Source organism: Archocentrus centrarchus, chromosome 22 (genome assembly GCF_007364275.1).
Source record: "Archocentrus centrarchus isolate MPI-CPG fArcCen1 chromosome 22, fArcCen1, whole genome shotgun sequence".
NCBI classification, from domain to species: domain Eukaryota; kingdom Metazoa; phylum Chordata; class Actinopteri; order Cichliformes; family Cichlidae; genus Archocentrus; species Archocentrus centrarchus.
This window is the reverse complement of record NC_044367.1, coordinates 20,224,170-20,251,524: the sequence shown is the minus strand read 5'-3', so window position 1 is coordinate 20,251,524 and position 27,355 is coordinate 20,224,170. Positions and strand designations below refer to the sequence as shown.

General features: G+C 39.5%; 1 protein-coding gene across 1 annotated transcript; it reads right to left on the bottom strand.

The window, feature by feature from the left end:
• Window positions 1-65: 65 nt before the first annotated feature.
• On the bottom strand, window positions 66-25,690 carry grm1b (glutamate receptor, metabotropic 1b). Its single transcript, XM_030718217.1, is given in 10 exon segments — window positions 66-2,055; window positions 2,485-3,412; window positions 5,065-5,191; window positions 6,402-6,570; window positions 7,651-7,897; window positions 13,219-13,454; window positions 20,351-20,600; window positions 23,036-23,698; window positions 23,701-23,858; window positions 25,628-25,690. Coding segments are annotated over 9 exon segments (3,531 nt in total). The 5' UTR covers window positions 23,750-23,858; window positions 25,628-25,690; the 3' UTR covers window positions 66-1,193.
• Window positions 25,691-27,355: the final 1,665 nt, after the last annotated feature.

Here is a 27,355-nt window from a genome sequence, read left to right as displayed (position 1 = left end):
GCATGAAAAACAGAAGACAAAAGCATAAAAAAGATTTAGTTTACTTAAATCAAACAAGTGCCCTTCAAATGGTCATCTCCAGCAACTACTGTTTAAAACTGTAGATTTAATTTACTCTGAACTTCATATATCAGGCTGCAACTAGCTTATTACTTATGCTAATAGTAGCACTTTATTACACTATACAATTTTGATAGGTAGTTAAAGTCTCAATATTTAGGAAATGGACTGGTGTACACAACCAATCACACACAATATAAGCATACACAGCTAATGTTTTCTCAAATACTAATAATGCATATAGAATACCAAAATAAGATACACAATTCATACATTCACAATACAATAATCTATACAATTATGAAAGTTGATGTCTATTTATAAAACATACAAGTTTAAAATTAGTTTAAGTTGCCTTTCAAGACCATAGAAATAAGATAAATGTACAAATGGGGGAAAAAAATGTGGCACTTGAACTCTGCTACATTCAAAATGCAGTGCAATTGTTTGGCAGTACTGCATCAATCAAAGATTCATAGATAATAGTTTTTTTTTTTCAACATTTTACCCTGCACTTCAAGCTTAAATAAATAGTTTTATAGTTTTGGGGGGTATTATTCTTTTTACATGTGAAGATGGATTCCTCTTTTATGTCCGTATGCTAGACACGAAGCTACTGTCTGCAGCTAGAAACATACACTGACACTGAAAGTGAATAAGGGTGTTTAAAAAATAACTCTCACTTTAAAGCTCTACTTTTGCATGACAAAGGACACAACCCTCAATGTGCAACGCAACAGATTTTCTTATAATCAAAGTGAATAATTTTATAGAAACTATGCCCATTAAGTTACCTTGATTAAAGTCAACAAACTAATTGGATTGTTACCTCATCTACATTTATCAAACAAATCTATTTATACAACAATACTTCATAAATGTATGTACATCATTCATTTATTTTTGTCAGTTATTTTTGTCTCTAAAAGCTTATGTTAGAAATATACAGTGTGCTTTTCATACAACATCTAAAATGTGGCACTCATTGCTCGCCCTTATCATGTAAAAGCTATTAGGAGTGAAAAATGGCTTGACGGACCACAGAATCACTTTTTCCTTATGTATCATCATATACAACACATACTGTATAAACTTGAAAATATAGTACAACTGGTAACATTTAGGGTGTGCCCTCACAGAGTTGAGGAGCTTTGTTTGAAGTCTCTGAGGATGACGGAGGCGTACGTCACATTTGGAGGTGTGCACAAAATCGACTCAGACACTGGCGAGTTGGGAAAGGGGCTCACTGGAGGACCAGTGCAATCACGGAAAGGTGAAGGAGGCATCAGAGCCAGAGATTCCTCCGTTGCTAATTTGACCTCAACAAAGTCCTCCTCGTCATGAATTTGGGCGTTATTGTACATGTAGCCATGGAGAAGGCCAAACTGCTCATTCTCCATTTCCTCCTCCTCGTCCTCCTCCTCTAATGGGAAGGCAGGTTCCTCATCAAATGGGTCAAGCTGCACAGGCAGGACAGGGTCCTGCTGGATGAGGTGAGCCTGATGGTACACTGGCATGCCGCCACTGACAACCTCAGGCATGCTTATCATACCACTGATCTCAGGCGTGTCACTGTTGAACTTGCTCACCACCCCCTCCTCTTGCAGGTGGTCCATTATGACATGTTGGGGGGGGATAATTCTATTTTGCTGCAGAGGCTCGGGAGAATAGAGCTCCACCTCCTCACCCACGTCTTTTATCAGCCCACCGGCAGGCATTTGCCCATGGGCCACCATAGGGGGAGTGTCAGGGGAATTATAATGGGCAGGGTCACTCTCGTCCTCCTCAGCCACATTATACAAAGTCTTAGTGCTGAGGTCTGAGAATTCCAGGGCTGTGTTATGGAAGGTATTAGTTAAGGGTTTGATGACAGCCATCTGATTGGAACCTGCTTCCTGTCTCTTCACATGCACTGACAGTCTGTGCCACATGTGATCCCCTTTTGGAGGATGTCTTGCACCTGGTTCAGACCATGACACAGACTTTCCATTAGAACTATGAACAAAATAAAGATGGCTGTTACTTCATAGGAACCCAGAAAAGTGGAGACAAAAACAGCATTTCTGGTTCATGTGAAAAACTAATGTCACTATTTGTATTTGTGAAAAAAAAAAATTAAACACCTTAAAGCTATTAGTATGCATTTCTGATGAGCCCTGGAGAAACCCTGTATTCTGTATTAGGGATCTAATTTGCCATCCCTTAGCACACAGAGATGCTTGTTTTAATTTTAATAGCAGATCAAAGGTTGAAATGGCTGTGTGAATTGAGTACTGACCTATATCCATCACACTTTACAACAGGTGTCCCTAGGAAAGTGAATACAGTAAGACATCATGTTCCCTTGGAGAGGGAATTGCAGTAAAACCAGCATCCCTGAGGTGCCTCAGGAGCAGGACTCACAGACTCAATTAATGAACCTACCTGCCGTTTCCAGCGTTCTTTTTCCTCTTGAACATGTTCAACAGGCTGTTGCTCCGGCAAGCAATTTTGCCGTCGCCGACATGCATGCGCACCGCATCAGAGGTTGTGAACGCGCTGCGCACATTCCGCTCAGGTTTGGCAATAATGATGTACATCTTTGGTGTGAACATGCACCCCAAAGCTACAGTCACGCTGAGGCTCACAGAGAAAGATGTAGTGATGATCTTGTAGTTGCTACCAAAGTAGATTGGTACAAACGCCAGCCAGATTATGCACGTGGTGTACATGGTGAAGGCAATATATTTGGCCTCATTGAAATTTGCAGGGACATTGCGGGTCTTAAAGGCGTAATAGGTACAGCTCATGATCAGCAAACCATTGTAGCCCAGTGGAGCTACAACACCAACGTTACTGGTGTTGCAGATCAGGAAGACTTCTCTGATGCTGGGGTAAGATTTGATGGGTTCAGGAGGCTCCATGATGATGAGGGTAATTTCCAGTGTGAGCTGGACACTTATCAGGATGAAAGCGATAACCACCTGAGCCCAAGCGCTCATGAACCTCGGCTTCCTCGTGCAAATCTTCTTCTTGCTGCCTGCCAGGATGCGCGCAATGCGATTGGTTTTGGTTACCAGGGCTGAGTAGCACATGGCAGCTGAGAGTCCAACAAGAAGTCTCTGGAGGTAGCAAGAGGCCACAGTGGGTCGGGCAATGAGAGTGAAAGGGCACAGATAGCCCAGGAAGATCCCTGCAAGGATGATGTAACAGAGCTCCCGGCTGGAGGATTTGACCACTGGTGTATCACGATACAAGACAAAGACGAAGGTAACAAATGATGTTACCAGGATGCCCAGGCAGGAGAAGACCACCTGGATGATGGACTCTGGATTGCTCCACTCCAGATAGCGCAGAGGGATTGGCTCACAGCCTGCAAAGAGAAAAAAAACATGGAAATAAAAAAATAGGCACAGCGTACTGAAAGCTGGTCACATATTTTTTTTATCACTTTAACATGGGCTCTGTGGATATTTTCATGATTATCTAGAGAAGAGCAATTAAATAAAAGGTCATTTTCAATGAAAAATGTAGTGTTGTACTGTACTGTATGGATACATGAAAAATTAATCAAATACATCTCTGCCTGAGAAAATACAGTAAGTCTCAAAGTGGGTTTTTAGTTCAACTATAAATAAGCCCCTTTCTACTCAGCCACGGCCAGACTGGGCTGCAGCCAGCAGAGGAGGGCTGCCGGTGCAGCAGGACAAAACAAATAACTGCTTTTTCATGGATCCAAATAAGCTTGCCTTTCTGCTTCATGTTGAGAACACACTCTGAATTTCTAATTCATGTTGCGTTATTTATTCATTGTATAATGCCAAGAGAGTTAGGGTTAGAAAAGTGCACAAGAATATTTTTTACATCCTTCATTGTGCTCCACATTATACCGTTTTCATGTGTATCCAAACATTTGTGGTTATAAAAATAAAAAATTAAACAGCATGGGGGTAGGATGATCCTATTAGGGAAGTGTCTTTGAACACCATAGAAGACCTTTGAAAGTGGGCCAGAAGAGTGGTAAGTGAACTAGGGCTGCTGTCGGATAAAATGGTGAGGATGATGAATGGCTCTCAGGTGTCATGGGAAAGCAATGAAAATAGGACAGAACAGGTTTATGAAATAGTGCTGCAAAAATCTTAGCAGGACAAGCTGTACAGGGTGCAGGAGGTAGAAGGAGGAGAAGTAAAAGCTTGGTGGAACTTAACTTTTTTTAAACAGCCTCAGATAAGCCAGATTAAACTCCTCCTATCTCTGAAAGCATCAGTCATGCAACAGGAACACAGCCCGTGGCCACCGGAGCAACCAAAAATTAATCTAAATTTAAATGACAAAACTGCAGAGCAGCAACATCTGCTGTGCTAATCAGCTGAGGCAGTTTGTCTAGGATAATTTTTTATTTACTGACTGGTGTTTTGGTGATTTTAAGAAGCAGCCAGCTATTATGTGAAATACATTTATTCACTTTTTAGCTAATAGATCAGAATATGGAGTTTCTGTACATAATATGTTAGTAGCAAATTAATTTTAAGTTCAACTCTGTCCAACTGTCCAAAACAGGAAAACAAGAGCATGTTTTTTTTTTATTATGAAGCTTCCTTTGTGAAAAAGGCTGTGTCTGAAATCACCTCACTTGTTCACTCATTCACTGATACAGTGTGTATAATTTTATAGGGGACTACAGTGGATCCGTTTACACACTCAGGCAGCAAATGTTTCGTTTTTTGTGCACATTAAACATCCAAGTATAACATGTTAAGCTTTACAGGTGCTGGCAGATAGATTAGATTTCCTTTGGCCAGGGCCAGGTAAGCTGTTTCCCATTGGATCCACTCGCTATGTGATGCCAAACCAACCAATTACTGGAGATGTTCTCATTTAATTCTTGAAAGAAGGACAGCATATTTCCCAAAATATTCAACTATTCTCTAAAGGAAATCCAATAGGGTCCTCTGCCAGCCCCTGTACAGTGTTTAAAGCAGCTAAAGGTTTATATAAGCAGCTAAGTGAAGAGTACAAGCACACCTTCCAATTCTTTGTCAGGCCACCAGCCAAGCTCACAGGCCTTGCATGTGAACTCATCCTGGACAAACTCATTGTCTTTGCAGGCAGTGCAGATCCAGCAGCAGCTCACCTCTCCCTTCCTTATCACCTGGTTCATGAAACATGTAGGGAAAAAAATTTAAAAATACTCTTCTACAATTAACTATATTTACCATGGATGTATTTTAAAGTCCAAGGGAGACCAGATCTGCATGAATATTTAAATATTTGTTTTTAACACAGTAAAACTAAACATAGAAAGGTTCAGCATATGAAGAAAGACATGACAACTTAGTATGCACCCATTCATCATACTAAATAGCATTTTAACCAAGGTTTAACACGAATTTCTTTAAAAATGTCTAAAAACACCTCAGATGAACAACAACACATAACATATTACACTATGTCATTATTTATTTAATGAAAACTAAGCCAAAATGCAGAAGCAGTGTGTGAAAAATTAAGTACACACCACGATTCAGTAGCTTGCAGTAGCAGTAACTTGAAGTAATCATTTTCTATATGATTTTTTCAGTCTCACACATCATTGTGGAGGAATTTTGGCCCACTTTTCTTTACAACAGTGCTTCACAGCATTTCAACTGGGTTGAAATCTGGACTTTGACTGGGCCATTGCATCATCTTGTATCTTTTTTTTTTTTTCAGCCATTATCTTGCTGCATGAACCAATTTGGGTCAAGCTTTAGCCATCAGAAGGATGGCTAAAGAACAGAAGAGTTCATGGTTGACTCAGTGACTACAGGTCCTGTGGTTGCAAAACAAGCCCAAATCATCACCCCCTCTACCGCTGTGATTTGTTCAGTCTTTTTCTGATCGTCCTGTCATGAGCTTTGACATTTACTTTAATACAGAGGTGGTCACACTTGCTGATCATAAATTGATCAAGTGATTTTGATTAGCAGCACTAGGCTGCTATTTACCCTCTTAATTCCTATGACACACACTGTTTCTGCAATATGTCATGTGTCGTTGTTCATCTAATGTTGTATTTATCTCATTTTAAGACATGATTATTTTTATTATGTCCTGATAAGTAAAACCTTAGAACTGACAGAGTGTGAAAACATTAGTCATGACTTACAATTAATGAGCAGAAACTTTTAAAGACATAATTGAGAAACGATTTTTGTGTGAGGTGAACAAAGGGACAGTTGTAGAACTACTGTATTTTGTAAAACTGTAACATGTACATATATATATATATATATATACTACTGTAAATACTTAATACAAGTGCAACGCAGAGGCTGAATAATAAAGATGTAAACACAACATGTACAAGATCTGAGCTTAACCTTGATTTCTCCTTTGGAGCATGGCTCACTGCAGACAGAGCGGACCATATCACTGCGGTTCATCTGGATCATGTCATCATCAATACTGAGCATGCCCTCATGCCAGGAGCCAATGTTGATGTAATCATAAACACCGTTCTCCACACGCTGAAAGTTCATAATCTCATACCTGATTGTGGATAGAAAGATATTATTTAGAGCATTTCATTCACCATTGCTGAAAGAGTTTTCCTGCAACTGAGAGCAAATAAAAAGAATACTGCCTCTGCTCAGGAATTATGTTTCCTGATACGGATATTTCTTGGCTGCATCATACTCAATCAGCATGAAAGAGATCACAGACACTAAAACCACATATAATTTGGAGAATATTAAACTTAATTTCAAAGGCCTGACCATCAAAACAAATTCTGTACATTATATTTTGCACATATAAATACAGCCCAATTTAATATCAACCAGTATAATCCTGTATAAACACAAATTTTAAAAAGTGGAGAGTCAATAGTAATAACTTCATATAAAACCCTTAATGATAACTATATAATCCTGCATATCAATTTCAGACTGACAGGGGATTCTTTATTTAGTGTGTGGCTAACTTACTGGAAGTTACTTTGGACACAAGCATTTACTAAAATTGATTTTCCTACCCAAACTGCACATATTATGATCTTGGTTATGCTTTAGATCAGTCAAAAATACCCCCCCACACACTGACCCGCCACTTTGTTAGGTACACCTTTTCAACTACTCAACTACTTCAACCTGCTGAAGTTCAGTCTAGTGAGCAGCAGTCCATCAGTCCAACAGAGCACCTTTGGGATGTGGTGGAACAGAAGGTTCACATCATGGATGTACAACAAACAAATCTGCAGCAGTTATGTGATACTATCATGTCAATATGGACCAAAATCTCTGAGCAATGTCTCCACCATCTTGTTGAATCTATGCCACAAGGAATTAAGGCAGTTCTGAAGGGAAAGGGGGTCCAGCAGAGTGTTCGGTGAGTGTAGTACCTCACTGTACATTTATCAGTAGTTTTTAAACACAGCTTGCTTTCAGTCATTTCAGTTTTAACCTTGTTCTCAGCTGATTGAAGTGAATATATGTTTATTTCTCCCCTTTTAACACTGGGGGTTCACTGCCCCCCTCTGGGTGAATTTGAAGGTCAATTAATGTTTCTTTAATTAAAATGCTTTTTTCTGAAAATATATTTCACCTATAAAAGCAAGAGAAGTGGCCTTACCTTCCTGGTGAATCGCCATTCTCATCGAACCATATGTCCTCCCCAGACACACCTGTGAAAGATGTCCTCAGAAGGAATTCCAGCAAGTGGCTTCCATCAACAGGCTTCATGTAATCACAGAGCCCCACGTGGCCAGGGCAAAGGTGAGAGTGCATGTCATGCAGCCCGTGGGCCATAGCATAGATGGCATTGATGACAAAGCCCATCTTGCTGTCTTGAACGTAGTTGTCCTCCAGACTTTCATAACCTGCCCACACATGAGAGAACAGTGAGGATTCATCTCCAGGACAAACATACAGGGAAAGACTTACAAGAGGTGCGTTATTGCTGCAAGCAGTAGCATCTTATGTGATTAAAGTTTCTTCTAAATTTCAGGTATACCTTATAGGTTGTCTAGCATAATGTGACATATTACAAAGGAGTGATAGGGTGCTCACAGATTTCTTCTTGTAACTGTTCTCTAAATTCAGCCAGCGAAGCCACATGTATCTTTGCCTCTGTGGGATACTGCTTTAAAAGAACTGCAAGCCTTGGAAGATGGCTTCAAATAATCCTTGTTACCATGGCAAGACTGTTCATTTCTGCAGTTGTGAGTCAGGATTCAATTAGAGTTGGCCTAAAACTCTAGAAACCCCTGCCACTGAGATTCAGTTTCCTCAAGCAGAAAAAAGAACCAACATATATTTGGATCTTTTGTCTTCTGTTCATATTGTTTTTGTTTTGTTTTGTTTTGTTTTTCTCAGACAAACAGCATGAGACAAAAATGTTTGGATGCAAACACTGCGATGTTCAAACACACCCTATCAGTTCAGTGTAATGCAACCTAGAAGCAGAGTAGCAGGTTTTTTTTGTTGCACTGTGTTAAAGTATAGCAATCTACACCATGCATTCACTGTGTTTTGGTAAAACTGTGGACCAGTTTTAAGGCTAAAACCACTGAGGTGAGGTAAATAACGCTGATTATCTCATTGCAATAGACTGTCTGTGAAACCTTGGGTCCTGTCAGTCACGCGGATGCTACTCAGGCATGTACCACCCAAATAAACATTCATGTACATAACGCACCCCTCCCAACCCATGGCAGTGGCATTCCTTGATGGCAGTTGCTTCCTCTGGACCTGCGCCACATACATGACAAAGAGCCCAGACGTGCTGACCCAGCCTTGAAACCATCCCAGTGCTAGTCACCACAGGACCCTCCTAGATGTCTCATGTCTATTAACATTGTGGGTGGGACACAACAGATTTTTGGACCATGGATGTGCAGGAAACCAGACTAACCACATCCAGCAAAGGAAATATTATTTACAGTGCAGACAGCAAATAAGTTCAATATTATATCAATGATGACCCCATAATAACCCCTGAGCACTTGTGGTAGGAAATAGGTATTGAGGAAATGCTATTAATATGTCTATTATAAACAAAGTAATAACTTTTTATCCATGCAAGTCTGATATGAGGGTCGAACCTGACCAGGGAGATGAGTGTTGGCACAGTCAAACTGCTGACCACAGCAGCTGGCTGCTTCTGTGCCTGGTCAGTTAAATTAAAGGAAGTGTGATGGGAACGTTCAGGGCAGTAACAAGCGATGGCGCATATATTACCTCTGTGCCAATCGACACTGATGAAAATATACTTCTGCCTGATCATAGCACTAGAAGAGTTTGTCTGTGGAAAAGTCATGATTTTTTTTTTCTTTCAAATGTAGTTTTTAAATGATTGAGGTTTAAGTTTTAAGGTCATTCCAAAGCATCTCAGCCTTACTTAAGTCCGGCCTTTGACTCGGCCACTCCAAAACCTTCATTTTGTTTTGTTAACACATTCAGAGGTGGACTTGCCGGTGTGTTTCAGATCTTTGTCCTACTGCATAACCCGAGTGCACTTGAGCTTCAGGACACAAACTGATGGCCAGAAATTCTTCAGGATTTTCTGATAGAGCACAAAATCATGGCTCCATCAATTATGGCAAGTCATCCAGGTCCTGAAGCAGCAAAGAAGCCCCAGACCATCACACTACCTCCACCGTGTTTGACTGCTGGTCTGATGTTCTTTTTTTTTTTTTTTTGAAATGCTGTGTTAGTTTTACAACAAATGTTGTCTCGTCAGTCCACAGAATATTTTCCCAAAAGTCTCGGATCATCAAAATGTTTTCTAGCAAATATGAGATGAGTCTTTGAGTTCTTTTTGATCAGCAGTGGTTTTCTCCATTGAATGTTCCGATGGATGTAATTTTTTCTAGAGCGGACTCTCTTGTTGTTGGTCACAAAACTGACCTTATCTGAGGGAAGTGAGGCCTGCAGTTCTTTAGATGCCGTTCTGGATTCTTTTTGTGACCTCCGGGATGAGTCGTCGATGCGCTCTTTTTTTACATTTATACTAATGCAAATGTATGTATCATTCATTCTTCAATTGTCTAACAGGTTGTAAAATGTATCTTCTTTTTTTTTAAATGGGGAAAAAAAATACTATGGTCATACCATGTTGAATATCTGCCACCAGGTCAGGTGATACTGCACTGTAAACCCAGATAAGTTGAATCTACTTACAAAAAAACAAGGTAACTGGTTGCCTTAAATTTTTTAAGTAATGAAACAGTTCATTTAACTCAGCCTGTTAAGTAAGCACTACTCTATTTCCAATTGAACTAAATTGCATGTTCTAATTGACCAAACTTATCTTTTATAGTTCATGAAAAAATAAAATGTCTTTTGATCAATCAATCCCCCTATCCTTTTCATGGTTGTGTGGGGGTGGTGGGGGCTGGAGCCTATCCCAGCTGACAAGGCAGTAAGATACACCCCGTACAGGTCACCCGCCTGTTGCAGGGCTGACACAGAAACCATTCACACCTGTGGGCAATTTAGAGAGACCAATTAACCTAACCCCAGTAACTGCATGTCTTCAGATTGTGGGAGAAAACCCACACAGACACAGGGAGAACATACAAACTCCACACAGCAAGAGTCCCAGGCTAAGGTGGAATTGAACCCAGCCTATCAGACAGCTATTCCAGCTGTGAGGCAGCAGTGCTAACCACCACGCCACCATGCTGCCTAATAATGCAAATATTTTTTACAGTGTTGAACTGTGTCTGTTTAAATTTGGTAAATAAACATGATAAAACTCAGCCCTGCTGAACGATGGTACATTAACATTTACAAATTTGTCCATGGAACAATGAAAAAACTATACGAGAGAGCGTTGTGAACAAAAACACCAAATGTCAACTATTCCAAGCAGCAAGAGGCCTGGGCCAAGCCGGAATTGAACCCAGACCTTCTAGATAGTATTCTACCTGTGAGGTGGCACTGCTAACCATCATGCCACCATGCAGCTGCGCATTAATCCGGTCTGTTAAAACTGGTATAAACTAGATTTTTAGCAGGTGCAAAACTTGATATTAAGTTGTTTGAACTCAAACACATGATTACAATAGGATAGACCATCAAAAAGTACAGTCTACTCAGCATTAACAAGTAATGTTCACATTCTAGGCCATTTTAAGTAATATGAACTCAATATTTTTAAGTGGAATCAAAATCTGGGTTTACAGTGTGTTTGAATTTTTTCCTTTTAAGATGGACAATGTAACAGAATGCCTCCTTACATGGAAATGTACTGTATTAAGTATGTATGAGTTTTTGAAAATTATTCTTAAGGGAAGTGTTAATTTTTAAATGGGAATGCAGATGTTTGGTGTTTGCTTTAAATTTAGCATTTCAGTTTTTTATATTAAAATAATAAAAACCTTTTCTATCAGTGCTGTTGTCTTATTTTAATGTTTCCCTATCAAAATGTTCTATTTGTTGCAGCTTTACTCGGTGACACTGTCACTTCTATGCGGTCTGTAAGACACAATTTTCTTCTGCTTCACCCAGCAGCATTTATAACTGCGTGGCGGCATTTATGAGCGTCATCCATTGGTGACGTGTTTGTTGCCACTCGTGTTAAATCATGTAATGATCGTTAAAAAGGACTGCTGGGAAAATCACTGCCTCTGCAAACAAACACATCAACAGTAAATTTAGTTGGGCAGCAGCTGGGTGAGTGTCCGATGGGAACTGCTGGTGATGACCTAGTTTAACAGCTCCTTTGCTTTGATGCTCGCCGCACTCCTCTGAGCTGTGTGAGCTTCAGTCATGATGCAATGATGTCATGATGTGAGCATGCAAGCAGAGGACCTACTGCTGCACGTCGGGATTAGTTGGCTGCATGTCAACTCAACCTTCTTGGTGTATTACATGGATTAAACAGTATAGCGAAACAACAAAATGGATCCCAGCATGTGCACTAACTGTATGTTAACTGCTATTTCTCTGGCTACATGCAATTAAGCAAGTTCCCATCTCACTCAAATGTTATTGGGCTGTTTTATATGAAACATATCTTATATCTCATAAGGCTGGAAAAGGTGGGAGAACACAAAGTGTGAGCAAACTAGACCCAATTTTTGGGCTCTCAGTGCAGTGGAAGAAAAACATCCCAATAGCTTCATATATTAGAGGTCAACTGAGATTAATTGTAAATGTAATAGAAAAAAAAGATTATCAGCAATACATTTACATTTTCCCAACATGTGATAAAACCTTAATATCAGTCAACCTCTATGTATATTTCCAAAGTGAGGAGCATTATGGTTCCATTAAAAAGGATTCACTCACCATCTTGGAGTTCTACACCAAAATAAATAAACAGATACACAAATAAATAAAAATATAAATAAAATAAAACCCAAAGTGTTTGCAGGTCAGGACACAAGAACTACATCTCCACTTATAACTGCTATTAAGTTATGATGCTTCATAAAAATGAATAAAAGCAGAAATATACGTCATATATCAAAGAGATTCTTGAAAATAATGTGCAAAGGAAATAAGGTCAAAATAACAGTAGAAAAAAAAAGATGCAATGGCAAAAACAAATTCCCAAAAGTATCTTGATAGCTTAAAAGTCTTAAAAGTCTTTTTCTTTTTTTGCTGCATGCAACATTTTATATTTACGTTTATCAATATGTTTAAATATCCTTAGTTAAAAATAACTGTTTTCAAAAATACATGTAAGGGGTGCTTGAGAAACATCTGCATCCCCATAAAACATATAGTTTAAGATTGAAAACGTAAATATAGAGGCTTTTATTTTAAAAAGAAAACTGTATAAGCGGTGCAGAAAATAATTATGTTTTGGAAACATGCTTGTTGAGCATTGTTTCGAGAAATTAAGAAGTAATGCATTAACTTTGTTTGTATATGAAACAAAGGATTTAATTTACCTAGATCATCATCCTCTGTAAAGCCAAGTGTCACAGAAATGAACAATATAAAAAAAAAATATGTGTTACTGGATTGACTTAGAGAGAATTTTAGCCTCTGGCAGTCTAATTCATATTTAAATAGCGTGTTCCAGTTTATGGGGCTCTTTTGGCATCGTCCTCTGGGCATTGAACGCATCAGAACAGTTCAAAAAGACAAGCAGATGTGCATGCTGGCGTAAAAGTGGAAGCCAGAAAAAAAAGAAAAAAAATAACTGCAGGAAACATCATAATTGCTCTATGAGTTGTTTAGGTACCTGAGCAGTTTCGTGCATAATTCATGTTCTCTTGCGGGTGTCCGGGGAGGCGGCACTGAAACCGGTACTGCCAGAATTCAGGGAACCATGGGTTGCGGGTGTTGGTGCTGAGCTTGAGCCTCAGGAAATAGTCATCAAATGAGGAGACCTCTTCAGAGTGCAGCTTCACGGTGATGCCTCCCACAGCTTCCTGTTCATATCCCTCCACCACCTCAACTCGATCTGCCCAGCCATCACTGCAGAGAGGAACGCACTGTTATCATTTCTACTTAAACTAGACACCCAATCGCTGCACTGCATGTCTTAACATTATGTCAGAGCTTAAGTAATCTCAAAAACATCCCCATTGACAACCAGAATAACATTTAACAATGTTATTTTTTGTTTTTAATCCATTTTGTATATACAATCGGTAAGAGTGAACTAGAATAGTTCCAACAAGGTCTAAGAAAAATTCCTAATCAGAGCCTGTTAAATTTATGTAGTTTCTAAAGCTGTTATCAAATGAATAATCTTTTGCAACCAGTGAATATCAATACACAACCTAAAACCTTCCAGGCATTTAAACCTAATCCTAACAGCTATCTTCAGCATTTTCATATTTTACTAACAGGTCGCACAATATTAGTCATCTGGTTGGAGAAAATAACAAGCTGTTTTATGCTGCTGAGCTCCAAAAAGTCAGTGCAAACTGGATCATGAAGAAAAACAACATCTCCCTTTTGTTTTCCTGACTTTGTTTCCCTTTCAGCCTTCCCGCTGAGGGGCGTGGAGTGCTCGCTGTACTTGTTGAAAGAAGAAGAAGAGAGGGGGGGGGGGGGGCTGAGTCCACAGACACAATCACAAGTCTGGTGAGAATTCACAGATTAGTACTCTAGCTGTGCAATCTGCCCCGGAGAGAAACAAACTCCCACCCAACACAGACTCGAAAGTCCTAAGTGTCAAGCTTGTCGTAAACTCATATTTATAGCTTCAAACTCAACACTTTGAAAGTCAATTCTGCATCTGATCCTTTTGCAAAAGGTCATGTGGGAAAAAGATGCTGTTTGATGCTCCAGGTTTAAATCATTATAAAAAAAAGAAATCCCATTCAAGTTGCAAATGTGTGTTAAAGCAGCATTATGCAGTGTAGGATCAAATCCTTGATATATTCACGTGGTACTGTACGCATATGTGTGTGAAATGAAAGCTGAGAATAAGGCATGCGAGCGACTTTAAGCTACAAATTTCAAGGTTTGGCATAAAAACAGCTTCTTAAAATGCAATGACAAACTGAATGAAAAACCAAACATTACAGATAGCCTACAAATGGGTGACCAGCTGAAGAAAAACTTCAACCCTTCAGTCCCTTCACAGTGAGGGAATCTGGTGGCACTTATAAGCTGTTTGGGTTCACTTGTCCCCATAGAGGGAAGGGTGACTGCAAATCAATATAAAGTTGCATTAAGAGATCACCTGTATGCTATGATAAAGCACGTCTATCCTGATGGGACTGTACTCTGCTGTGATGAAACTACCCTTAATCAAAGGTACTAGAGAGACTAGTCTTGGCCCACCAAAGACCACAAGTGAACACGTCTCTTGACCTTCTGCAGTTTGCACACAGACCAAATCTGGGAGTGGATGATCTACATGCTGCAGAGAGCTTACTCCCATTCAGGAAGTAACAGCTGCAAGGTGAAGATCCCCTTTTCTGATTCTCAAGTACATTTAACACAGTTCAGCTGCTGCAACTGAGAGGATGATTGGTGGAATGGTCTGGGAGGAATCATCTGCTTCTGAATATGAACTTTAGAAGGAAAAAGTATGCCCACAAGACCTGTGTCTATCCTGGGACAGGACACTGATGTGATGGAGGAGTACAAGTAACTGGTTGTCCACATCTACAGCAGGCTGAACTAGAAGACCAACACAGAGCAAGTGCACAAAAAGAGAATGAACTGGAAGCTGAGATCCTTCAATGTGTGTAGCAAAATGTTGGAGATTTTCTATCAGTCATCTGTGGAGAACGCAGCTGATTTTGCTGTGGTGCGGTCACTGAACAAATAATCCTGACCCCCCCCGCATCACTCAGCGGACAAGCAAATGGAGCACCTTCTCTAACAGACTGATTCAGCTCAGCTGCCACAAGAACAAAGAGGAGATATTTCATACCAGATGCTATCACTCTATAATACAACATATCTGTCTGGAAATGTGGGATAACTAAAGTATTTCTCATTCTCCTTCATTCATCCATAGGTCACTGGGGTCACTGAATGGTGTGATGATAATAATGTGCTATCGCCCCATAGGTCCAGCTTAAGACCTATGGGAGATTTTGCATGTGTTAAACCATCATCAAAACACCGAATCAGGAAATAACCTTTGGAAGATATAACTTCAGTACGGTTACAGAGGGTGAGATTCACTATTAGGGTGCACTGAAGCTGTTCCAGCAGCACAGCTGCTTTGATTTGTCAACTGCCTTTCCTTATCTTTGATACAAAACTCAAATGTGCAACATTCCATTATTCCTATGAGGTATAATAAGCAAAATAAAGACTAAAGCCTTTTGCCTTCACAACTGCATTAATTCTTTGTGGCAGAGATCCAACAAGGTGCTAGAAACATTTGAGTACAGTGAACTCACTGTCATGATCAAGAAACTAGTTTGTGCTATGTGGAATGGTATGTTATCCACTTAAAAGTAGGCAGAAGATGGGTACACTGTTGCCATAGGAAATTGAGAGAAAATTGATACTCTTCAGACCAGGCAACACTTTTCCAATCTTCTGTTGCTCTCGTCGATTGTAGCCTCAGTTTCCTGTTTTTAGTCCACGCAGTGTGGTCTTCTGCTGTTGCAGCCCATCTCCTTCAGGGTTGGATGTCTTGTGCATTCAGAGATGCTCTTCTGTAAACCTTGGTTGTAATGAGTGGCTATTTGAGTTTCTGTTCCCTTCCTATCAGCAGTCCTCACATGAAAGCAGCCATTCTCCTCTGACCTCTGCCACCAATAAGGCATCTTCACCCAGAGAAGTTTTTTTCTCTCTTTTCTTTTTGGATGTTTCTTTGTAAACTCTAGAGATGGTTGTGTGGGAAAATCACAGCAGATCAGCAGTTTCTGAAATACGTAGATCAACCTGTCCAGCACCAACAACCATGTCACATTCACTGTCACTTAAATCACCATTCTTCCCCATTCTGATGCTCGGGTTGAACTTCATCAGGTCATCTTTATCGTGTCGACGTGCCTAAATGCACTGAGTTGCTGTCATGTGATTGGCTGATTAGATATTTGCATTAATGAGCAGTTGAAAGGTTGTAACTAATAAAATGGCTGGCAAGTGCACACTCTTTTAATGTTTATTTGTGTAGGGAAAAGTAGTCTGTAGAACCAACCAGTGTCACATTGTTAGCAAACTGATGTTAGAATTTAGAGTTGCTGGCATTGCTTTTTTTCTGCTTATCAGCTTTGGAGAGTAACACTGCCTTAAGAGATGACAAAGAGAGCTAAAACTGCAGTTTTATCCTTTACCAAAACAATCAATTGTTCTATTCAAACTTGAATAATTTACAAATATTGTATATATTGCACAACTTCATCCAGAGGACAAAAATATCCCTTTCCAGACTTCTAAAACCCACATTTTGTTAAAGAAGCTGAAGCCAGCTTGGCTTGGCTGGTGCTTCAAAAATGAATTGACAATGGTTGTCCAGCATGACAGTATCAACAGTACCTGGCCATCTGCTTCTCAGCATCACACTACCCCCAGTCCAACACTCTGAGTGCCAAAACCTACAGCTCTGACGTCAACACACGCACATACTGTACAGAGTTATAACACAAGTCTGAGCTCACACGTTTGTGAATCATTTAATTTAGGGCAGAGAGGCCTTATTAGAAAAGCTGTTAATGTAGTGCCAAACTGTTTTTTTTTTGTAATTTATTTGATTTGTAATTTATTTGATTTTGAGTCATATATTGCAATCTAAAATATGTGCCAAGCAAACGTATACTTCTATCAATTCCAAAGCAATGGAAGCTTCACTGGAGAGCTGATCAAATTAGTTGTTTGTTGTTTGAGATGTGTGGGATCTGTGGTGTGAGCACAGCCATCTCTTTCATCCTCCACACAGCAGAAGATGGATGGTTGATGACCAGCACCTCAGGCATTTCGATTTGCCCACTGCACAGGCCTGCATGTGTTCACTTACTGCATTGCTCAAAAAAACATTTTCCTTTTTCAGTAGTCTCCTTGACCCAGAAAAAACACACACACACACACACACACACACACACACACACACACACACACACACACACACACACACACACACACACACACACACACCAAACTCACGCCCTCCTTATCTTCCGTGTAGACTTAAACAGCCATGCAAATTCAAATAGAAGGGGTGAGAATGAGTTTAGGCTTTAATGTGTCCTATTTTTTTTTTCCATGAATCTGTTCCATCATTGAGTTGCAAGAAGATCAAGTTGACTCCTTTGTATCAAAATTCCGAATAAAAAAGATAAAAGATTAATAAACCACTCTCAGAGAATTAGCCATAGCCAGCTTTTATCGTAGGTGCTGCAACAACTCCTAACAGGGCCTGAGGTGAGCTAAGGCTCAACATAGAGGGAATGCCTGGTATATGTGCTGATATTCACTACTCCACTTTCCCCAGCTTATGCTGGAGGTGCTGTCCCATATTAGCCCATCCCTCCTGTGATCTGACAGAGAGTGTGGATGCATTATTCATTACCAAGCCAGACTCAAAGCATCTTCTGCTTTCAGAGGAACTCTGCTACCCGGTAGGAAAAGAAGAATCTTTTGCTTCATATGAACTTTTCGTACATAATCCATCCTGAATACGACTGAATGTCATACATAAAATTCAGCATTCACATTTCAGTCAGTACAGTGACATTTTTCTATTTTAATCATTTAGCAGAACTGAAAGAAGAGCTACTAAAAGAACCTTGTTGCTTAACTGCTTTTCTCTAAAAGATAAAACAGTAACACTAAATTTAAACCTTAAAGCTGTTATGGATAAATTGCTGTTAAATACTTTGGAAATCTAAATCCATATGCCAACTGACACTGTGTGAATGCTACAGAAGAGCTACTAAATGTAAAAAAAAAATGCTGTTCAGGAGCCAACTGTCATTTACAGCAGTGATTATATGTTCACAGCCTGCTGCAGAAAAACAGTTTAGGTCTCTGTAGCTAATTTCCCCATTTGTACTGAGTGTACAGGTGGTATATTTTTAAAATCAAAATCACTCTTTTAAATTGCATAATTTAGGATGTAACTACTATGAGTGAAAGATGGGTGCCATTTGTTGTACTGAAAGGCCCACTAAAGAGTCAGCTGTTCAGTTTCTTCAGCAAATACATTTTTGTTTTTAGCCCATATTTTATAATTAATTTTACAGTGAATTATGGGCACTCCTTGCCAACCAAGGTAAGTAGGCAGCGCTGTTAGCTAATAATTCCCTAAATTTACCCTCTAGCCCAAATATGGTCATCAGCTTCAGCTTCAAAAATAAGTCCACAAATTCATGGGTAACACACACTGACATGTTTTATATTTGTCTATGTATGGACATTGGTGTAATAATATTCGGTCAATAAACGTGACAAAAATGGCTCAAGTTATAGAAAAATGTGTCAGTTTTGAGATATAAAACAGTTACATGCCACCTATTGAATAGAACTTGTCATACATCTGTTGTCACTGTGATTGTGATGGCAAACTACAACCCCAGTTCCAAAAAAGTTGGGACGTTGTGTAAAATGCAAATAAAGCCAGAATGCAACAATCTGCAAATGTCATAAACCCACAATAGAACCCACAGTAGACTCACAGTAGAACACAGAAAACACATGAAATGTTTAAACTGAGACATTTTACTGTTTCATGAAAAATACTGGCTTATTTTGAATTTGATGGTAGCAACATGCAGAGTTTCTTAGAAATAAAGATGGGCAAAGGATTGCCAATCTACAAAAAAAAAAAGAAAAAAAACTGCATCTACAAACTGTGGAATAATTTCAGAATAATGTTCCTCAACATAACATTAGGAAAACTTTGAATATCTCATCATATACACTGCATAACTTAATCAAAAGATGTGCACAAGGGACGAGGCCAAAAATAAATATTGGATGCCTGTGATCTTCAGGCCCTAAGGCAGCACCCTCATTAAAAACAGGCACGATTCTGTCATGTAAATCACTGCATGTGTTCGGGAACACGTACGGAAATCACTGTCTGTGAACACAATCCGCTGTGCCATCCACAAATGCAGGTTAAAGATCTGTCAAGCAAAGAAGAAGCCACATGTGTCTGGGTAATTGGCAGCTTGCAAATCTTTAAATGCACCATCAGTGCTGAAAGGTATATATAAGTTTTAGAGCAGCATATGCTCCCATCCAGATGATGTATTTTTCAGGGAAGGCGTCACATATTTCAGCAAGACAATGCTAAACCGCGTACTGCATCTGCTACGACAAGAGTCTGGGTGTTGATCTGCACTGCCTGCAGCCTAGACCAACGATGCAAAAAACCCCCAAACCAAAGCAAAACAAAAAGCAACAAAGATAGAATCTTCTATCAGACAAGAATGGAAGAACATTCCTCTCCCAAAAGTCCAGCTGCTGGTCTCTTCAGTTCCAAGCTGTTTATGGACTGCTGTTAAAGGAAGAGGGGATGCTACATGGTGGTAAACATGACCCTGTCCCAACTGTTTTGAGATGTGGTGCTGCCATCAAATTCAAAATGAAATGGTACATTTTCTCATTTTAAACAGTTGATATTTTCTTCACTTGATTCTGAATAAAATATCAAAATCATTGCATTGCTTTTATTTACATTTTCCACAGAGTCCCAACATTTCTGTAATTCGGGATGCACAATCTTTAGCATTATTGACACAAAGGCCATCACTTCATCTGACATGCAAATATGTCTCTTATTTATTTGAACGCTGTGTTGACTGATTTTCATGGACACTAAAATTTTAGAAATAAAAATCCTGCTACTATTAAAAAGCTTCTCATCCTTCTTGTTCTTTTGTTCTCATCCAAAGAACATCACAACTGACAAACCTAAAAGCCCTGTGGGAAAACGTTCTCTAACAAACCTGCCAATTAGGAGGAACTCTCCGGCTACTCCGAGCCGTCTCATAGCCATGAGCAGCCCTCGGACTGTCATGCCTTCACAGAAACAGACAACAACTCTGGCTTTAGGCAGACGCTCCCGCAGCTTTCTCAGCAGCCTGTCGAAATGCTTCTCCCCAGCATTGCTGTAAATCTTGTCAGAATGGGCGACGCAAAGGCCTTCTTGTGAGGCGAGTTCTTTGAACACTTCCATCCCACTCTCCCCATAGTTACCTGAGAAAGAAAAAAGCAGCTGTCAGGTTGGCTCATTCACAAGAAAAAGTAATGGGTTCTCATTCATAAGTTCACTCTATCACGTTATTCTATGTTGTCTAGTTTTCAAGATGTCCTTTTAAAAAAAAAAAAAAGTCCAAAGAGTTTTTTCTGAGCACATATCTAAAAAGGCTTCTTTTAGCATTTAAGTGGTTCACTGTGTCCCCAGACCTCTTTATGTAGAATCAAGAGCACTGCAACTAGAGCAAATGTGGCAACCATGACCTCAAGAGTAGTATCAGAGGACGAGCACTCACACAAGTCTTGTCATTTTTAGGTTGCCCGTCCAGATGTTCACAGAAATTCAGCTGCAGCATCACTCGTAAATCCAATAAATGGGCTGTAATCTAGCTGTCTGAAACATTGAGCACCTAGTGCACATATTTAATTCATTACAGAACAACAGACAGATATTAATTTCTGTAAACAAGGAAGGGTTGCTAGGTTTGTTTTTTTATTTATCAGACAATTTTAAACCTGTCTTCATATTCCATCAGTAAAAACTGATTTGCAACAGCTGCGTTCAGGGTGTCTTGGGTATTAAAACTGTGGGAAGAAATTTAATTAGAATCTGATTAGAAAAAACATGCCTGGAAAAACAGAGTTTGAGATGACTGTTGTGTTTTAAGCAAGTATTATACAAAAATGATATTTTATGCCACAAAAGATCTTTGAGGCATTAAAAGAAACAGAATCATTTCTATGACAAGAGACCTCACAAAAAAGAAGTGAAGGCTTCTTTTTCTCATCACACCTCCTAAATTGCACACCCCTTGAACAAATATCCATTAGTCAATTCTATCTGCAGTTAGAACAGCAGTACATATGCCATACATATACTAATGGCTACTTCATTAGTTACTCCTTAGTAGTACTGTGTTGGACCTGCTTTTGCCTTCAGAACTGCCTTAATTCTTTGTGGCATAGATTCAAAATGGTGCTGGAAACATTCCTCAGATTTTGGTCCATGTCGACATGATAGCATCACACAGTGGCTGCAGATTTGTCAGCTGCACATCCATGATGTGAATCTCCCGTTCCACCACATCACAAAGGTGGTCTACTGGTGACTGGGGAGGCCATGTTTGTATAGTGAACTAATTGTGATGTTCAGGAAACCAGGTGAGGTGATTTGAGCTTTGTGACATGGTGCACTGTCCTGCTGAAAGCAGCCATCCAAAGATGGTCATAAAGGGATGGACATGGTCAGCAATAATGCTCAGATAGGCTGTAGTATTTGAACAATGCTTAGTTGATACTAAGGGGTCCAAAGTTTATCAATAAAATATCCCCGACACATTACACCATGACCTTTTGTGTTGTTTAGCAAAATTCTGAACTTACCATCCGAATTTTGCAGCAGAACTCGAGACTCACCAGACGCTGCAATGTTTTTCCAGTCTTCTGTTGTCCAAGTTTGGTGAGTATGTATGAATTGTAGCCTCAGTTTCCTGTTCATAGGTATCAGGAGTGGCAGCCAGTGTGGTCTTCTGCTGCTCGAAAAAGTTTTTTTTTGTTTGTTTGTTTGACTTTCTGTTTCCTTCATAACAGCTTGAAGCAGTCTGACTGTTCTCCTCTGACCCCTGGCATTAAAGCGGCATTTTCACACAGATAACTGCTACTCACTGGATATTTTCTCTTTTTCAGACCATTCTCTGCAAACCCTAGGAATGGTTGTGCAGGAAAAATCCAGGAGATCAGCAGTTTCTGAAAAACTAAGACCAGTCCATCTGATACCATCAACCATGCCATGGGATCCAGACGGTTGACTTACATGAGGCCCATGCAGGGTCCATGCATAGCCCATGCATGGACCGTATGGGTCCGAATGAACACATATTCAGGGCCGGTTAAAATCTATCTGGGCAAACCCATGTAGGGCCACCATGGAAACCGTGGACAAAACCTTATGGGGCCCATAATGTTTGCCCTTGCTTATCCCATATGGGGCCCACCTAGGAGTGCTGGCAGGGCATGTCTACATGCTGAAATGCATTGAGTTCCTGCAATTTGACTGGCTGATTAATCATTTGTGTTAACGAGTAGTTCAACAGGCGTACCGAATGAAGTGACCAGTGAGCTTATTATATAACAATTTACTGTGACAGAAGAGTTTTCAAAGTTTGCAAAAATAGCCCCAAGGATGTCACAATGATGTCATCTGGATTTCCTCAAAAAAAGTATAATAAAAGGTCTGTGTTACAAACTGGAGCAGTGGGGTTTGAACAGTGTGATTTTCAAACACAGGGAAGCATGGAGGGGCTTATTTCAAAAAACTATTGAGCTGCATTATGGGGAATGTAGGAGTCAGTGTTTTTAATAGCTTGTTTCATATTAGATGCCACTGTGTCACCGCTGTGTTGTGAGTCCCCAACTAATAAAGAAAATTGCCTTACCCTCTGTATGAACTGCTGACACATAGGTCCAGTTGTATCGTTTAACAATGTCCAATAGGGCTCTGGCTTGAAGAGTATCTGAGGGTACAACCCTGAGGAAGTACTTGAACAGTGTCTTGTCACTGAGGTCAATACTGGTTGCAGAATAGGCGATTTGTGGGATGTTGAATAACTGCAGAAGGTTTTGGACTTGAATGGCAACAGAACTGGAGCCCGGCCCGATGACTCCAGCAATGGGCTTCTTGGTCGGTGGTGGCTGACTGGAAGGGGCCCCTTCAATGCACCATCTGGAGCCGTCGCTGTCATCCCGGATGGAGATGAGAGAGTCTCGTATGAACTCGATGCTCTGCTCCAGAGCCACCGAGGAATGCCAGCAGGAGTCTCTGATCTCGCAGCCAAGAGTGATGTTGGGTAACAGATTTGGGTCCGCGTTAATCCGATCCAAGGTATGGAACATGGCCTCCACCCTTTGGATGCCGTACTGCTCGCGGATCTCTCCACATTTCCTCTCTGCTACCTTCTCAGCTGATGGTTGGTGGTGAACAGAGAAGAGGGCTCCAATTATAATATCCCCATCCATCCTCGCCACCAGGCGAGAGGCAGAACTTGGTACCACTGACCTCTCATACTTTCCTTTGGACAAACCAAATGCCTCAAACAGTAAAAAGGCAAATATAAAATGCTTATGACAGTCAGGTAAATCATATTCGACATCGTGCCACAAGTGCTGAATGTAGAATCATGTCCACTTGGCCATAATAGAGGGCCATCAATCCTCTATGGGTAAAATTATTTCAGCTGAGTCTTCTTCAGTGTTTCCAACCTGCATGGGAGACATGAAATATTAATTCTTACATTTTATGCATGTAACCAAGCATGAATATCTCCAAAGCAAGGATTTAATCTCTTTATTTATCCTCTATTTATTTATAATATATTTTGTAGTCACTTAGACAAATCGAATCATTTCAATATGGCCATTTCAGGTCTTAGAAATCAATTTTCTGAAAATGAATTGACTAAAGGGGAAAGTTCTGGCAGATTGATCACTCAATCACACCATAGCTGAAAATGTAAAAATACTAAAGTGGAGTACTAAAGTGAATCTGAAGACACATATTGAACTCTTAAACTTCAGCACCAAGGACAGTTGCCACTGTCCAAGTTGAACCTCCAACTGTTTGTTCAACTTTTACTCCTGGGTTATTCCTACTATTTGAAATTTGGTTAAATTTTTAAATTATGTAATTTTGTTCATTAATTCCCTACAACTAACCATAAAGATATGCATAATATTGCTTTAAATTTAATTTATTAGGTGAGAATATAAAGCCTGTATAATTATACTGCCCCATTCAACCTTATGTCCAAATCATCCACCTGTTTAAGAAATTATAACTCTGGAAAGGTTTAAAAGTTTGTAACACTGAATAAATAAAAACAATAAGCATCTTAGAAATGTAATGCATAATCCTGGAGCAATCTCTAAGTGACATTTCTTGCATTTACAGCACCTGACCTGTGTAACTATTTTCAGTTTAAACAGGCTTTTAGTTGGAAATCTATCTTAACTTTTGGGTTCAGTATCAAGATTGTGATGAGTTAACAATTTCGAAGTTTGACATTTGTTGTACTAACTCACATGGAAAGTATATCTGCCCACCTAGGAATTAGAGCTAGAGACATTTTCAGCTATCTATAAAGACCCCAGGATCCCATAGATGATGACATATCCTTTTCACTATTGTTGCACTCTTACGTCACAGTGGAAGCGTCATGTCAGAGTCAGTTTCTGGACAAAATTGCTTGATTTAATGATCTCAACAGCTTTAAAAAGTGTAAACTATTTTACTCATACGTTTTGAATTTTCCTTTTGATTATTTAAAAAAAATGAAATTATGCCAGAGTGTTATATTTTGAATTTATTAAAATTTAAACTCCATTCTTAACAGTCTTCTCAGTCTTATACTGCTTTCTTTAAGTCATGTGACTAGAGGGCCATTGAGGGGGTGTGTTCAGAGGGAACGCATCAGTTCAGGGAATCAACTTATTGCAAGGACTTCAAGCACTAAAAATATATTAATAGAAAAACTAAGATTTGGCCTAGAATATTATAAATAAGTCTATGCAACACTAATGAAAAATGTCAAATTATTCTGGGTTTTATAACTTATATTGTTACCTGAACTTGAACAAATATGATTGGGGACATAACAGCTTATGCTACGTGTGCTAAAAATCAGTGATTACTGAAAGAATAACTAATCTTGGATACATAGGTGTTTTCTACAGTTGAGACGAGTTAAGTAAGTAAAACAAGCTTTTAAAATTAAGTACTGGCCATGTTAATACAAAATACACTATGTTCTGTCATTGGGACTCAGAGGGCACCAAATTCTAGCACTGACCCATCTCAAACAGCGCACATAAAGACTAATATTCGCTCTCCCTAAATAATCTTTCGTCTGGCAGCTGTCTCCAGGTCCTCAGCTGCAGCTCTAACACGGTGTCATTCACAGGTCATAACATGCAACATCATCAACTGCATGCACATGCATGTGTAACAGTCTTACAGACAGGACTTCACCTACCTGAACCACGCAGTTCGGGACATAGTGGGTCTGAGTCTCTGAAGCCGCCGGTCTGGAATCCGCTGCCTCGAAAACACGGTGGGACTCTCTCTCTCTCTCTCTCTCTCTCTCTCTCTCTCTCTCTCTCTCTCTCTCTCTCTCTCTCTCTGTGTGCCTTGCATGATGATGAGATGCTCCCTTCTTCTTCTCTTTCTCACAGCATTTTTAAACCGGGTCACATTCACTGCAGTGTCCCTGATTTGCACATCACGAGGGTCAGTGATGCGTCGATTGATAAAACATTTTTGTGAAGGATTGGAAGATCGCGGTGGGGGTTACTGAGGAGCATATTTTAAGATAAATAAAGCGGGGAAAGATGACGACTTGACAAGCTTTCATTAAGACCCACTGGACCAAATCAGTGTAAAGTAAGAGGCTGCTCATAGCCACCCCAATGAAAACTTCAAAGAGATTAGTCAAACTTCACTTCAGTTTTTCCCTTCTGCGTTTTGCCTGACAGTGTCAGATGTGATACACTTATTCACTGCTCCAGCAGTAAAAAAAAAAAAAAAAAAAATCAGACTCTGCTGTCACCTTGTGGCTAAAAAGTTGTACTACTTCTGCAACCGTACTTAATAAAACTTTATAAAGCATGAACAAGTACGCTTGTTAGGACACAAAATAGACAATCAGTAGAGCAAAGACTTTTAGATTGCACGAACTGTCCATAAACGTAAAGTACTGTGCAAAAATCTTGGGCCACCCCTTATTTCTTTATATTTTGTTTCCATGGAGCCTTTTCTTTTAAAGTGCTCAAGACAACGTTGAAAAAACTTGCACTGTTTTAAGTGGTCTTGAGCAATAGTTCTCCAGGCTTTCTGAAGATCTTTCAAAGCTTTTCTTTGGACACTGACTGCTTTTCAGCTCATTTTCAGTCCAGTCTTTGTACCTGATCATTTTCAGAGCAATGTTAAGCCATAAGCCACTAAGTACTGATCTATGAATCATTCAACTAAAAAAGGCACCTAACTCAAATAATAAACCAGTATTATGCCTGCATATAAGAGAAAACTCAGCAAAGAACCGATTTTAAACTGTGCTTTTAAGCACTTGGTTACTAGCAGCATATCACAAAAACACAATTTGTGTTGTTCTCTCTTTTCTTGTTCTCTCTCTTGCCTCTGGTTATCTCTCTTTCTCTCTCAGGTGGAGCTGTCGACCTGCTGGTGAAGTGTCAGATGTTCCCGGTCTTAAGCTGTCATACCAGTTCCCCATCTTCTCATCAGTTACCAGTACTTACAGTGATCATCTGCCATAAAATCATTGCTGGTAATTTAAACTGTTCTAAATTACTTATTGACCTATAATCTGTCAAACATGTCTCTCGTGAATGATATCAAGTCATTTTGAGCCAGAAAAAAAAAAAAAAAATTCTGTCACAAGGTAGAAGCTGCAATCAGTTTTTGGCAAAGTGATTTTTATATATCCTTGAAAAAGTGTTGTTGACATTAAAAATCTCTTTCAAGAAAGACCTAGCCAAGAGGGCAGAAGAAATTGCAACAAATGCAAGATAATATTTTAATTTGCAAAAAGGACTGGATTGATTATAATGTAGAATAATGCAGACTCATAAAAATACTTGAAAAACTGGTATTTTCTTAATTTTATATTTAAGCTCTCATAAATTATGTTAACTACAAACTGTTTACCAATATAAACAAGGATATTAGACATAAAAAAAAAATAAAT